Source organism: Gracilinanus agilis, chromosome 4 (genome assembly GCF_016433145.1).
Source record: "Gracilinanus agilis isolate LMUSP501 chromosome 4, AgileGrace, whole genome shotgun sequence".
Taxonomy (NCBI): domain Eukaryota; kingdom Metazoa; phylum Chordata; class Mammalia; order Didelphimorphia; family Didelphidae; genus Gracilinanus; species Gracilinanus agilis.
The window spans coordinates 143,664,650-143,679,697 of record NC_058133.1 but is presented as its reverse complement, the minus strand read 5'-3'; the positions used below and the strand labels follow the sequence as shown (position 1 = coordinate 143,679,697).

General features: G+C 35.6%; 1 protein-coding gene across 1 annotated transcript in view; it reads left to right on the top strand.

The window, feature by feature from the left end:
• WDR64 (WD repeat domain 64) overlaps positions 1-5,040 on the top strand; it is a 214,702-nt gene extending 209,662 nt beyond the window's left edge. Inside the window, exon 28 of the mRNA XM_044674508.1 lies at positions 4,960-5,040. Within this exon, the coding sequence (XP_044530443.1) occupies positions 4,960-5,040 (81 nt within the window). The remainder of the gene's footprint in view (positions 1-4,959) is intronic.
• Positions 5,041-15,048: the final 10,008 nt, after the last annotated feature.

The following is a 15,048-nucleotide window of genomic DNA, read 5'->3' as shown; positions in this document are numbered from 1 at the left end:
GAAACTTTGAAAGAGTTGCCTTAGAAACAGACTGACAGATGAGCATTTCCTTTCCTTTGGCCCCCTCTTTAAAAAGTTTGGCCATCACTGCACTAGGTTATACCATGTATTATATCACTCAATACCTATTTGCATATTACTCATTTTTGTAATAAAGTAATCTTTTAAAAACCAAAAACATACATCCTTTACCCATATCAACTAGTGATTAATCAAATGTTTTCCTTCTGCATTTCTATCCCAATAGTTCTTTCTCTTGATGTGGATAGATTTCTTTCTCATAAATACCTTGGGATTGTCCTGGATTGTTGCATTGCTATCAGTAGCAAAGTCGATTACATATGATCTTCCCATAATGTTTCAGTCTCTGACTACAATGTTCTCCTGGTTTTGCTCAATTTGTTCCTAGAGGTCTTTCCAGCTCATATGGAAATCAAACAGTTTATCATCTCTTATTGCACAATAGTATCCCATCACATCAGATACCACAATTTGTTCAGCCATTCCCCAATCAAAGAACATCCCCTAATTTTCCAATTTTTTGCCACCACAAAGAGCGTGGCTATGAATATTTTTGTACAAATATTTTTCCTTATCATCTCTTTGGGGTATAAACCTAGTAGTAGTATTGCTGGATCAGAGGGTATTCTTTTAAAGGCCTTTGGGCATAATTCTAAATTCCCTTCCAGAATGGTTGGATCAATTCACAATTCCACCAACAATGTATTAGTGTCTCAATTTTGCAAAATCCCCTCCAACATTTATTATTTTCCTTTACTGTCACATTGGCCAATCTTCTAGGTATGAGGTAGTACCTTAGAGTTGGTTTGATTTGCATTTCTCTAATCAGGAGGGATTTTGGATATTTTTCATGTGACTATTAATAGTTTTTATTTCTTCAACTGAAAACTACCTATTCATATCCTTTGACCATTTTTCAATTGGGGAATGGTTTGATTTCTTGTACATTTGACTTAGTTCTTTATATATTCGGGAAATTAGAGCTTTCTCAGAGAATTTTGTTATAAAATTTTCCCCCGGTTTGTTGTTTCCCTTCTAATTTTGGTTGCATTGATTTTGTTTGTATAAAACCTTTTTAATTTAAAATTATTCATTTTACATTTTATAATTTTCTCTGTCTCTTGCTTGGTCCTAAATTCTTTCCTTTCTCATAGATCTGACAGGTATTCCATTCTATGTTTACCTAATTTATTCATGATTTCTCTCTTTCTCTCCCTTTCTTTAATAAAGGTCACATTTTTCTGCCAGCATCTTATCAAATCTCCTTTCTGCTCATTAGAGTGACTTTGGAGTATAGAGACCCTCAAGATTCCACTCCATGCACATAGATATAGCTATAGATACACATGCATAGTTAAGCAAAACAAATTTGCACATTAGCCATAATATATGTACATATATATGTACATGTTTGTATGTTTATATATTATAATCTGAGTGCTTATGACCTCCCCATCTGGAAGTAGAAAGCAAGGCTCATCATGGATCTACTGGATCTATAGTTGGTTCCATTGTGTTGATCAGAGTTCCTAAGTCTTTCAAGGTTGTTTTTATATTGTATACATTGTTCTCCCAGTTCTGCTCACTTCATTTTGTATCAGTTCACAAAAGGCTTCCAAGGTTTTTCCTAAAACCATATCCATTATCATTTCCTACAGCACAAAAGTATTCTACGACATATCTATGCCATAACTTAATCAATTCCCAATTGACGAGCAAATCCTCATTTTCCAATTGTTTGCAACCACAAAATGTGCTACTATAAATAATTTTGTATATGTGGGTCCTTTCCCTCTAATATCTTTGAAGTATAGACTCAGTAGTAGCATTGCTGGGTCAAAAGGGATGCAGTTTAATAACTTTAGAGGCATAGTTCTAAACTGCTTTTCAGAATGTTCTACTACTTATTTTTATTTGGAATCTTTTCCATTTTCTCCTTTTCAACTAGAACATATTGTACCTGAAATATCCCATCCTATCTCTGTATACCTTAGATTCTAATACTGAATGAACGTGTGTTTAAGTCAATGAGATAGAGATTGGGAGCCAGGCAGACAGAGATAAAGTGAAGACAAAAAGTTATCTTAATACAGTAATGAAAATGTGTTTTCTATTACTTTCTGCCTCATAGTTCACTTGCTTGTTTAGAAAACCAGGCAATCTGAAAAAATGCTTTCCACAGCCAAAGAAGGAATTGTTGGAGTCTAAGTGCAGATCAAAACATGCCATCTTCTATTATATTTCCTCATTGTTATTGTATGTATTATATGCATGATATGTATTTTCTTTCATGAAAATATGGAAATATTTATTAGATGAAAGTAAAGATATAACATATCAGACTATCTACTACCTTGGAGAGGGGGTGAGGAGAGGAAGAGAGAAAACCTGAATTCTAAAATGTCAAAAATTGTTGTAACTGGAAAATGTTACATTTAACTGGAAAAAGAATGGTTTTTTTTTTAAAGAAAGGAAACCAGGCAATCCTAGATGATAATTCTGAGAGACTGCATAACCTCTACTTGGAGGGTTATTTTTTTCTATTCATATTGTCCTAGCTACATTTCCCAGGATGTTTTTCTGTGGCAATTGTATCTACACATGGGTCAATAATTTCAGCTGATTTGCAAAGTTGGAGTTTTTACTTATAGTATAATGGAGTAGAAAAAGTACTACATTTTGGATTCAGCAGACCTGGGCTGAGATATTAGATCTACTACTTATAACTTATATGACTCGTGGCAAATGACCCACATCTCTAATACTCTATTTCCTTACCAGCAGAATTCAGGGGAAGACTGATTGGACAAAAATAATGCTATGGCTCCTCCCAGCTCTTAAGTCCAATGATTCCACAATCTCAATAGTACCCACTATTAGTCAATTTAGAGGGGCTTAACCAAACTTGATAACATGCATCTAGTTTGGTTTAACCCAGTCTCCTTGATCAAAAGTTGCTAGAGGGAGAAGATATGAACCAATAATTATTTTTGTAATCCTTCTTCCCATGGCATCAAACTGAAAACATGAAAAGAATAAGATTTTTTTAAGCAAAGGATGATTTAATTAGATATATGACCTTGGACAAGTCACTTTAAGTCACAAACTTAAAGGGTTGTTTTTTTTAAAATCCTTACCTTCTGTCTTAGAATTGATACTAAATATTGATTCCAAGGCAGAATTCTGAGTGATAAGGGAAACGCAATTGAGGTTAAGTGACTTGCCCAGAATCACACAGCTTCAAAGTGTCTGAGGCCAGATTATAATACAGGACCTCTGATCTCTAAGCCTGACAGCCACCTAGGACCTGGCCTCTTAAAGTCTTGACTGCTTGCTCTGTATATACATAAACTGGCCTTAATGAGACAGGACATCACAGTGGAAAAAACCAACTCTGAACCAAATCAAAAAACCCAAGTTCTAGTCTCCAAATATCCTAATTATATGTGTCCTTGGCCTCTCTGCTCTCTCATTTTTTTCAGTGAGTTGAGTGGATTAGATGAGCATTTACTTCTCTTTCAACTTTATATTTCTTATTAATATGTAAGGTCCCATCCAATTCTCTAATTCATTGTTCCTATTCTATGACATGAAAAGATAATGCTAAAATATGCCTCAGTCATGGTAACACTGAATAAAACTTGAATTATACAAAAGAAATATTAATTCTGGACTAGGATTCTGAACTATGTATGCCACCAGAGGTAAAGCATAAATATTTATGTTATTGTGTAAATTATAATGGTAATGTTAGAATTTTAAGTCAGCAAAAACCCCATTAAGTCAAAAACATTATTTAATAAAGTCATGGAATTAATGAGAATATGGGTAATTCAAAGAGGCTCTGCCAATAATTTGGGTAGGGGGAAGACCATCTGATAGCGGAAGCAAGCCCAGTGAATTTACTATGGTCTATTCTTGATTGTCTGAGTAAATAATGCAAAGTAATAGGTAATTTAGATGTAGTAGGGATCTTCTGGCCAGTGTATCAGCATTCTGACGGAGCTTCATTTATCTATTCGGTCTTATGTCTTCCTCTACACAAAATTTATTTCTACTTAAAATCCATTATAAGAATGAATTGAAGCATTAATTAGATCTGATTTCCTGCTTATATTTTTATTAGGCATCTATTAAAAATAAATTATAAAGAAAAAAAATAAATTATGTTCACTGAGTTAAATATTGATGACAAGGAAGAGATCTAGAACTTTGTTAGATGTCAGGGGAAACAAATCAGAGATCCAAAATTAACAACACATAATTGTCAATATGACAGATACAACATCCCAGCTGTATCACTAATTACCTAAGTAGCTCTGGGCAAGATACTTCCCATTATCTGGGCCTCAGTTTTTTCCACTTTAAAATGAAGGGATTATACTAGTGTTCTGCAAGAACCATTTCATCTCCAAGATTTTATGGTTCTACAAATCAAGGTCAGGTGCTTCATAGTTGGCCCTTATAACCACTTTCCTAGAGTGTGCAGAATGGCAAAGTATATGTACAGAGCCAAAGGAAATAGTATGTTATTTGATTTTCCAGAAATAAATGTTTTGATTTAAGTTAATCATTCTGGTGGTAGTTATAGATCAATATCTCATGCCCTATACCAAGATGTGGTCAAAATGGGTATATAACTTAGACATAAAGGGTGATATAATAGGTAAATTAGGCAAATATAGTGATATGGTTGATTTTCTTTCTTCTGTCAGTCAATAACTCAGTCAATAACTCTAGATAAAAAAAAAAAAAAACACCTCATCTCCAATTTAGAGAATGCTTTCTACTAGAAGAACATAGATAAGGAAAGAAAAGTCTATTTTCTTCCAGGAGAGATTTTAATTTGTGAAAATATCAAAGTTCAAAATGGCCTCCAACATTCCTAATATCTGCCTTTGCAGTTTTAGATACTAACCAATGTATCTTATTTTTCAGTCTCGAAGGAGAAGTCTAAGAAGAAGTCTCGCTCCAGCGGTTAATCTGACTTCAGCATTCTTCCCAATCATTCAGAAGTAAGAGGAGAAAAATCAGAAGCTGCTGCTGCCCAGTCTTTAAATATAACCTAAAGATACGGTGAACATCTTCAAGATCTGTCTTTGATTCAATATGGTAAGTGAATAATCCTTTGGATGTTTTCACCTATCCTTTAGGCTAACCTAAAGAAGATTCTCAAGAGACACTTAGTGTTCTCAAGCTCAGAATCTTGAACAAAATAAATCAATCACCCTCAATACCCTAAGGACATAGAAGCCCATTTAAATAACCTCATTGGTTTGCAGTGAACTATAAACAGATTTGTACAAAAGGAAATTAATGGACTGGTAAAATTGGACAAAAGAAATATATTTAGTTTATAAATTTAGATCATTTAGTTTTACAAATGAGGTGAAAATGATTAATACGTATATTTTAAACTATGTGCATTAAAAAGATGGCCTACTATATATAAACAACTAAAATAACTTAATAGTCTTAAGGTATAAAAAATGCTCTTTTCTTTAATCTCCAATACTTTGCACAGTATTTGGTACACAGAAGAAAATTAATTAGCTATAAATTGAATTGAAGTGCAAAATTAAATTCAACCTATGTGTGTGTGGGGTGGGGTGGGGTGGAGACAGAGAAAAGGGGATTATCCTGTTCCCTATACCAAAGCAGTCTGATGTCTGCTCTGCAAAGTCTTAAAGAGCTGCCTGGCACACTGAAAGACCAAGTAACTTGCCCTCATTCACACACCCAATGTAAGCTTTCTGACTTTCAGGCAGTCTCACTATCTGCTATGGCAGGTTGCTTCTAGAGTACATAATAAATTTAAATTAAGCTTTTTAAATTGCTAAAGGTCAGCTCTGATCATATCCTAGCCCCTGCCCCACCTTCAAAAACAATTAAATTCCAAACTCTTAAGTCTGATATTTAAGGTCCATAGTAATCTGGTTCCAATCTACCTTTCAAGCCTTATTCCTCTTCACCTACTTTATGCTACTGCCATGCCAGATTACCTTACAGACTTGCCTTACCCTTTCCCACATCTCTTTCTTTGCTCCCACCACCCTGATCACTGAAATGCAAGTCCTTTTCCCATTCCCATCTGTTGAAACCCTATCCATTCTCTAAGGTTTCTTTTTAAACCCTTACCTTCCATCTTGGAGGCAATACTGTGTATTGGCTCCAAGACAGAAGAGCGGTAAGGGTAGGCAATGGGGGTCAAGTGACTTGCCCAGGGTCACACGGCTGGGAAGTGTCTGAGACCAGATTTGAACCTAGGACCTCCCATCTCTAGGCCTGGCTCTCAATCCACTGAGCTACCCAACTGCCCCCTATTCTCTAAGATTTAAATAAAATGCTATGTTCACTATGAAACCTTTAGAAATCTGTCAGTCTGGAAACAGAATCATAGGACCTAAAATTAATTTTCTTTTAAACCAAAGAACCTTAAAGATAGTCAACTCCAATATTCTCATCTTATAAATGAGTAAATTAGTTTGCCATCAAGCATGAAGAGTACCACAACAAATTAACTAGCATTTCCTATGTGGTCTCTCCTCAGATGTCTTATAGTACTTTGTATGGCTTTATCACATTCAGCTTTGCATTTGTTATTTATGTGCTGGTTGTAGTTTCCCTGCTAAATTGTAAGACACCTCAGAGCATGGCACACATTTTCTGTATCTTTGTATGCCCCATTTTCTCACAGGTCTTCCAAGCAAAGGTATATTGTAGAGATGAATCTTTTTCAAGTATGATTTGTCCAGGCTCAGAGGGGTCCGTTCCACCTGAGAAATTCAATGGCCTCCCATTTTTATAGTTCGGGACTTAGTCTTCTGAATTTCAGCTTTGTTTACTAGCTACCTGACTTCGGTCAGGTCATTGAAATACCACGCCTGATTTTCTTTTTTATCTATCACAGGTGAATTATTTATGTATATTTTTGTATGATAATTCTGCCACTATTTACCTTCTAGAGGTTTTGTGAGTAAAATGCTTCCCAATATATTTAATGTATTTAAATTCAAGTGCTTTTTCCTTTACACAAAATTGACTCCTTCCTCAGTGTGGGTTGAACTGAATTCCACTGATCAAAAGGACACCTTCATAAATTGCGACCAGTATCTGCTTTTAGAACAAGTTGCTTATGCCATTTTCTTATTTCCTACCTGTCCTGAGGTAGATCTAGCTGCCTGGTATAGCAGCTCAGGGAGGGCTTTCTGATTTGCTGTGGTCAATCATTCCTCTCTAGTGGTCACCCTCGTGAAAGTGAGGCCAGGTTTCTCACTACGCTGCAAACATACTTCAGTGTTCTGCTCATGTGGTTTTCTCTAATCTGTAATAACTGACTTCTAGCTCCCAACTGTCCAAATCTTGTCTCTCCTTCCAATTAGTTCCTAATAAATTCTACCGACTCTATAAAGTCTTCCTCAATTATGTCAACCCATGTTGATCTCCTTCTCTAATTCCTGTATTCCTTGTACTAGTTACTTTTCACTTAAACATATAATTTTTTTTATTATTTTTAACTGTTTAATTTGTGTGGGTGTCAACCAGCAAGAATTTCTAGTATATGCCATATGCTAAGTGCTGGGGATACCAAGATCAAAATTAGAGTCCTTGCCCTCAAGAAGTTTACATTCTATCAGAGGAGACAAAGTATATATATAATACACACACACACACACACACACACACACACACACACACACACACACACACACATATATATTCAACAAGGCAAGAATTTTTGGCAAGGAAGGCACCAGTATATGGGAGGATCAGGAAAAGTTTCATGCACAAGTTAGTATTTGAGTTGAGCCTTGAAGAAAACTGAGGATTTTAAGATGTGGAGGTGAGGAAAGAAAGAATTTTAGGTGTGGGGAACACCTGTTCAAGAGCACAGAGAAGAAATGTTTTAGTAGCTTAACTAGAATACAAATTGCCCCTATAAAAATGGGGCATCTTACATTTCTTGACTTTTATTTACTACATGCACATATGGAGCATTTAATATACACTTGTTTAATTGTATTTAATTATTTAAATGCAGCTTATTGGAGGAAGTGAGACAACAGGATGTTGCACTGAACCTGGTCATTAAACACAGGCTCTACCTTTTGGCCAGAAAATTCTAAAACTCCATCTGTCTCAGAGTGCAGTCCAATTTTAATAATCAGCCCTCAGTGTCTGGCCCAAATTTGACTGTATCCTATTGTATCCTTTTTTTTCTGAAAATGTCATTATTGCCTCTCTAATGGATGATAGTTAGGTTCCAATGCCAGGAACATTTGGTGCTATGTTCAAAATAGTCATCATTGTGGTGAAAATTACCATTCACAATTTGTATAAGAAGCAGAAAAATAAAAATAATATAATTTTCAAATTCCTTTCAATACTATCTCAAGAAGGGGATCCTATGTAAATTGTCCAACAGTATAAAATGAAAAGTAGCATTGAAACAAAGAGTTTTCTCATTTGGATTTATGCCAATTGAGTTTGCTAAAGAAATTCCATATATATGGATATATATGCATATGCAAAGACTAATTCTATGGAAATAAATTAATTTCCCTCTGTCAAGTGCAAAATACTTTCACTTTGTGGAATATTATTGAACCATTCATGAAAAAAAGCAGTATGGAATAGGAGAAAGAATACTAGCTCTGGAATCATCTATAGTCCTTTACTTGAAGCTATATCTACTGAATGCCTCTTACCATAGAAGTACCAAGTACTTGAGATGCATTATCTTCTATGACTGCCCAAAAAGATTTTATCACATCATTACTCCTCAAAAAGGGAGGTGGTGTTCTCAGTATCAGTAACCCTTAACACTGTTTTCAGATAGAAAAAATGGGACAGACAGACGTTACATCCACAGGCTTGCTCACACTAACTTTCTCAGTCAATCAGTAAACATAAAGTGACTACTATTGCCAGGTACTGTGCTAAACACTGAAGATACATAGAAAGGAAAAATATAATCCTGGATCTCAAGGAGATTTCTAAGGAACCTGAGTCACAATGATGCCCTAGATTCCCAAAAGACCCAGATCATTTTCTTCTCAGCCCCACAATATCCCCAAATTTTGGCTTGCAATAGCTCCTGAGGTTAACTACCAAATCTTTGTTCGATACATCCAGAGTCTAGACATTAGTTCACACATTCAGGTTCTTAACACTGAAACTGAACACTGTTGCTGCCATGTTATCATGCACCATCTGAAGACACACTTATTAGTAAAACTTGAAAGTTTGTAAGGCAGAGGGGTATATGTGAAATACAGTGATGAGTTGATGCGTGTACCTCCTGCTTTATAAAAAGTGTAGTCATTAAGTGACTTTGTTTTATTCTAACCCAAAAAGAAGAAATCATCTAAGTTCTTGAAACAAAAAAAGAGTCTCACTTTGTAGGGAGAAGAGATATTCTCTAACCCTCTAAATCTAACTTGTTTTTTTAATGTAGCCTTACTATATTATATATATACATAATATATGTATTATGTTATTATATAGCCTCCTTCCATACTCTAGGACTACTCAATCACCCTCCGTCTCCAGAAAATTTCCTCTTGACTGGATACTTCCATATGCCTACAAACATGCTCAGGTCTCCCAAATTCAGCTTTATTAATAAACCTTAGAAAAATAGAATGTCTAATATTTGATGCCTTCATTTCCTCACTATCCACTTTCTACTCAATCCCTTTCTTGTCATCTGACTTCTATCCCCATCCTACTGAAACTGCTTTCTCTAAAGTCAACAATAACCAATTAATAAATAGAAAAATCAAATGGTATTTTTCATTCTTCATCTTTTTTTAACTTTTCTGAGACTTTCGATATTATTGACCAACTCTCCCCGACTGGATACTCTATCCTCCTTTTGCTTTAAAGAAATCAAACATTCTGAATTCCCTTCCTAAATTCCTAATCACTCCCATACCTCCTTCATAGGCTTCTCATAACACTCTGTTAAGTAATTCCTAAGTATTTGATGTTGGCCTCCTTTTCTCCAGAACTGTCTCCCCTGGTAATATAATTCACCCCTAATGCTCTAGCTATTAACAATGCTTATAGCTCTATATTCAATTCTGACCTCTTCTAAACTCCGGACAGACACCCACAAATTTTCATACGTCTTCTCCTTTTGAGACAGACAAAGTGAAACTATCAACTTTTGTCCTCCTTTTCATCAGTATGAGATTAGATCCTCCACAGTTATGTATTGCAACCTAGCCATGCCTTCTCATTCTATGTAATGCTTGTTCATACACTCCCATAAGCATTCCTCAGAGCACCCACCACATCTTGGTCTTTTTGTGGGTGCCTGTACAGAACTTTTGTTTTTCAAATTTTCATTACTTTTGATTCTTCATTGGCTCACTCTAGTCATCAGTTACAATCTGCTTATGTTCACCATCTCTCCATTGTCACTTGGGTCACCTGCTACTGATCTTTTGGATATGGTCATGGTCTGCAATTGCTTATAAAATTCTCTCCTATACTTTGTATTTTACTAGTAAAGTTAGTGACTTTAGTTATTTGCTTGTTTTCATGACTACTACTTCTTTTCTCAATGGATTTTGAATTTTATGATTTACAGTATCCAGGTTTCCATTTGGACCTCATATAAGGTAAACAATGCTAAGTCTGGAGAAATATGGCAGGCAATTGTCCAGAAGCCACCTGGGGGGAAACCAAGCATTTCCTTTAGCATAAAGGAAAAGCAAGTGCATTCCTCACAAAATTCAAAGAATTTTAATCTCTAGTACTACAATCAGAGAGAATCCATCTCAGAAAAAAGAAATTAGCACAATTCATTCAAACATAGTTAACCTTAGTTGTCTGACTGAGATGTGTTGATATAAAATATTAGTCTATTTCAAAGAATCTTGTTCTGATTGCCAGTGACAATGATTGATCATAAAGATGCAATGAACTTAAAGACATGGATTTTATCAAGTTTTATTTGTCTTCTCATTGATAAGAACCTGTATGCAAAATAACAAATAATCTATTATACTGGCAAATTTATCAAAATAAAGCACCTACCAGTGCATTGTACAAGTATATATCCAGTAGAAAGAAAGATAGAAATTTGTATGGGCAATAGGGGAGCATAGGCTATCCCATGCCAGTTTTCAGGATTTAGCATAGCTAATGACAGTCAATGGATAACAATGAGGAAGTCAGTTTTGGGGGTAAGAAAACCAGTGGAGAAGAGAAAAAGGAAGGGTGAATTACTAAATACTTATTTTCATTAGGATATCATGAAATTTTTTTTTGATTGGAGAGGAGAGAGGACTATTTCTACATATTTCAACCCACAAGAACTTTGTTGCTATAAAGTGACTTGGGCATTATCTAGTCCTAATATATCATTTTACAGATGAGTAAAGTGTGGCCCAAAGAAGTTTAGAGAATTGCCGAAGGTCACACAGATAGCCAGTACAAAAGCCTATATCTAGGGCTTTTGATTCCCAGTTCCAAGCTCTTTCCTTTAGAGCACAATGCCCCTTTTATTTTACCTCAGAATAATTCATGTTACTTATTATCATGCCAAGCCCACGGTACATGCTTGTTGAAAATCAATTTAAGATGTCCAAAAGAAAGGTTGTGAAACATAAATAGAGCTCAAGAAAGAGACTAGGGAATATAGATTTTGGAATCATCTGCATATAAATAACAATTGAAGCCAAGGCAATTTATGAGACCAACAACTGAGATTGTTCACAGAGAAAAGAGAGCCTAGGACTGAGCTTTGGGGAATGCCCAGGAGTGGGTATGACATAAATGATGATACAGAAAAGAAAATTGAGATGGAATATTCTGATAAGCAGAAGGAGAACTAGGAAAGATTAGTATCATGAAAACTAGAGAAGAGAGAGTACCTAAAATGAGATATAATCAGCAGTGTCAAAGCACTCTATCCACTGCACCATGTAACTGCCCTGATGATGGTATATTTAATTCTCATGGGGCAGAAGAGACAAATATATCTTCAAAATCCTAATATCTTCAAGAGTTGCAGAGGGAATGTGACTTTGTTCTATTTTGTTGACTTTAGGGAAGAATGTTGGGAAGAAATGGCTAGCTAACCCTTCTGACCACTCTTAGGAGATGTCAGTGATTCCCAGAGCTGGTGTTTAAAACAAAGTGCCTTTCATATTCTGAAGCTCCCGGATTCAATTGCTGGGCAAGTCACTAACACTCTTTCACCATCTTCTAGGTTGCTGTGACACATGGAGAATTAAGCATGGAGAATTAAGCAGAAAAAAGATTCGTAGGCTCATTTTTCCCGTTTTAGTAGCTTAAAGTGCCAAGCTGATAAAAATAACACGGTAAGTGGAGTCAAGAGCACTCACAATTTCCATTTCCTAATATTTAAAAAATTGTCATTTGAAAAATGGATGACATGAACATTTGATGCTTGGTTTGTATTTCTTGACATATACCTTGCCATTTAAGTATATATCTTTTTTTAATTGAGATGATATCATGTGATTAATTCTATCAAACTAGAGAAAATGGGGGTTCATAAGCAGAAGTTAAATAGATTACACTGTTTTCAAGATTCTCTGTTCAACCATTCCTTATGAGCCATTTATTTTCTTATAAACCTCCTTTTGAACAGCAAGACTTAATTATGCAATATCACTGAAATTCCTTTTTTTTTTTGGTCAAACAATAACTTTTATTGTCATTACTTCATTAGATCACTATAGAGCCATTCCTTGGAAGAAATGAAATCATTGTAATCATTGAAATTGTAATAAATAATAATATACCTGTATTTCCTGGATGTTTTCATCCTTGGAAATTTTCCCTCCAACCAATGCCAATTATCTTTTTTTTTTTTAGAAAAAATTTCCATGGTTACATGATTCATGTTCTTACTCTCGCCTCCACCTCCTTTAACCCCCATAGCTGACACAAAATGGTTTTAACATGTGTCATCGATCAAGACCTATTTCCACATTATTGATTCACTGAAATTCTTAATGACATTTTGAGTAGAAAATTTAACCTCCCAATTATTTTATTGGGTTAGTATATAAATTCTATTTCCCTATCACCAATCCCAGCTCTCTCGGTCCCACATACCTGTCTTACCCCTTCCCTAATTCTCTTCAGTGCTGCCCTCCTCTCTCATTGGGGTCAATGTGCTGTACCCTCCTGTCCCTCTGTTCTATTATTAACAAACTTCCCTTCAAAATAACTTTGTCAGGGGGCAGCTGGGGTGGGTCAGTGGATATTTCTGCCTTGGAAGTGGTACTTGATTCTGATTTTAAGACAGAAGGCAAGGGTTAAAAATAAAAGAAGTGGCCTTAAAGACCATCTAGTTCAATAACTTCATTTTACTGTTAAAGAAAATGAGGCATAAAGGAGCTAAGTAAACCTGCTTGATGTCACAAGGATGTTAAATGGCAAGATTGGAATCCAAACTCAAATCATCTGACTGTCCAACACTCTTTCCTGCATTAGGTTGCCCTCTAGGTAGGTGGATAGGAGCTGGGCTCTGATGAACTTTAAATGCCAGGCTGAAAAATAGGTTTGCCTACTCTTGCCATTCTGTGCCACAATGGCCCTGCATGGAAAGGAACCCAGTTGTAGAGTAGGATAAATAGTATTATGATTATGGCATTTAGAACCAGAAGAAACCAAAGAGATAATCTAAGCTAACCTATTTGGTTTTTGCAGAGGAGAAAAACAATGCCCAGAAAGATTAAGTAACTTGCTGAAGAGTACATAGGTAGTAAGTAGTAAATGTGAGACTCAAATCCAGGACTTTTCATTAATTCTAATGCTTTTCCTACTATACCATCATTTGGGATTAAGGGATAACATAGGTAAAGAAAGAAAGCAAGGGAAGTCAAGGAACGTAATTCAGTCTTCTTAACCTGGCTCACCGTCCACAATATGGCAAGATAGCTTACCAACTCAAATTCTCATTCTTTTTTTTTTTTTCAGATGGTCCACTTACTTAGGTTGAACTAGTACTTTCCAGTAAATGCTCTGGGATTCAAGCTTGAAAGTACCTGGGGAAGGAGGACTTTTTGCACACAGAGGGAGCAAGGAAATCGGAAGCCAGAAGTATCACATTCTCCCTTGTTACTGGAAAGATTGGACTGTAAATAAACAATACATCTAATTGGAAACTGAACCAGTAATAAGTAATTGACAAGCAACAACAAAACAAGTAATTATCAGGGAACTTCATGAGAACTCTAGAAGGGGGGAAAAAAGAACTTCCAATATTAAGGAGCTATGAATTTATTCTTTTACCTATGAAATTGATTACTAAATGTTGACATTAATTGATAGTTGAGTTTTATTATGGCTCAGTAGATTGAGAGCAAAGACTAGAAATAGGAGGTCCTGGATTCAAATCTGGCCTCAGATACTTCCTAGCTGTGTAACCTGGGCTAGTCAAAATCTCCATTGCTGAGCCCTTACTGTTCTTCTGCCTTAGGACCAATATACAGTATTGATGCTAAGATAGAAGGTAAGAGTTTAAAATAAACAAACCATTGGAATCAAGTTATAAAGGCTTAGATTCAAGGTAGTTTTGTATAGACCTCTTGAATGCATCTCAATAAGCAACCAAAGCAACCACTTGAGACAGATAAGAAAGATGGATAAAGCATGACTCAAACAGTCATAAGATGTTTTCCTAGTACCAGGTTCCCCTGGAATGGGGAGTGGTAAGCTAGGAACTTCCCAAAGAATGTTCTTAGGCACAGTGACTAATTCTATGCCCCTCTGTTACTATGGGCTGTGGAAGAACCCTTCTTAACAAGTCTATGTGACGGTATTTTTCATGATGCTTTCCAGAGAATGTTGACTAATTCTGTATCTTCCCTGTTGCTATGCACCTTGGAGACCCCATTAACAAGACTACATAATTATGGACTAATCACAGTCTTAGTTTAGTTTTTATCACTGGACCTCACATAACCATCAAACTGTATAAAAAGCTGCTTGAATTATATGGTGTGTCTCTAGATGCTACAAGACCATTGACTTCTACTA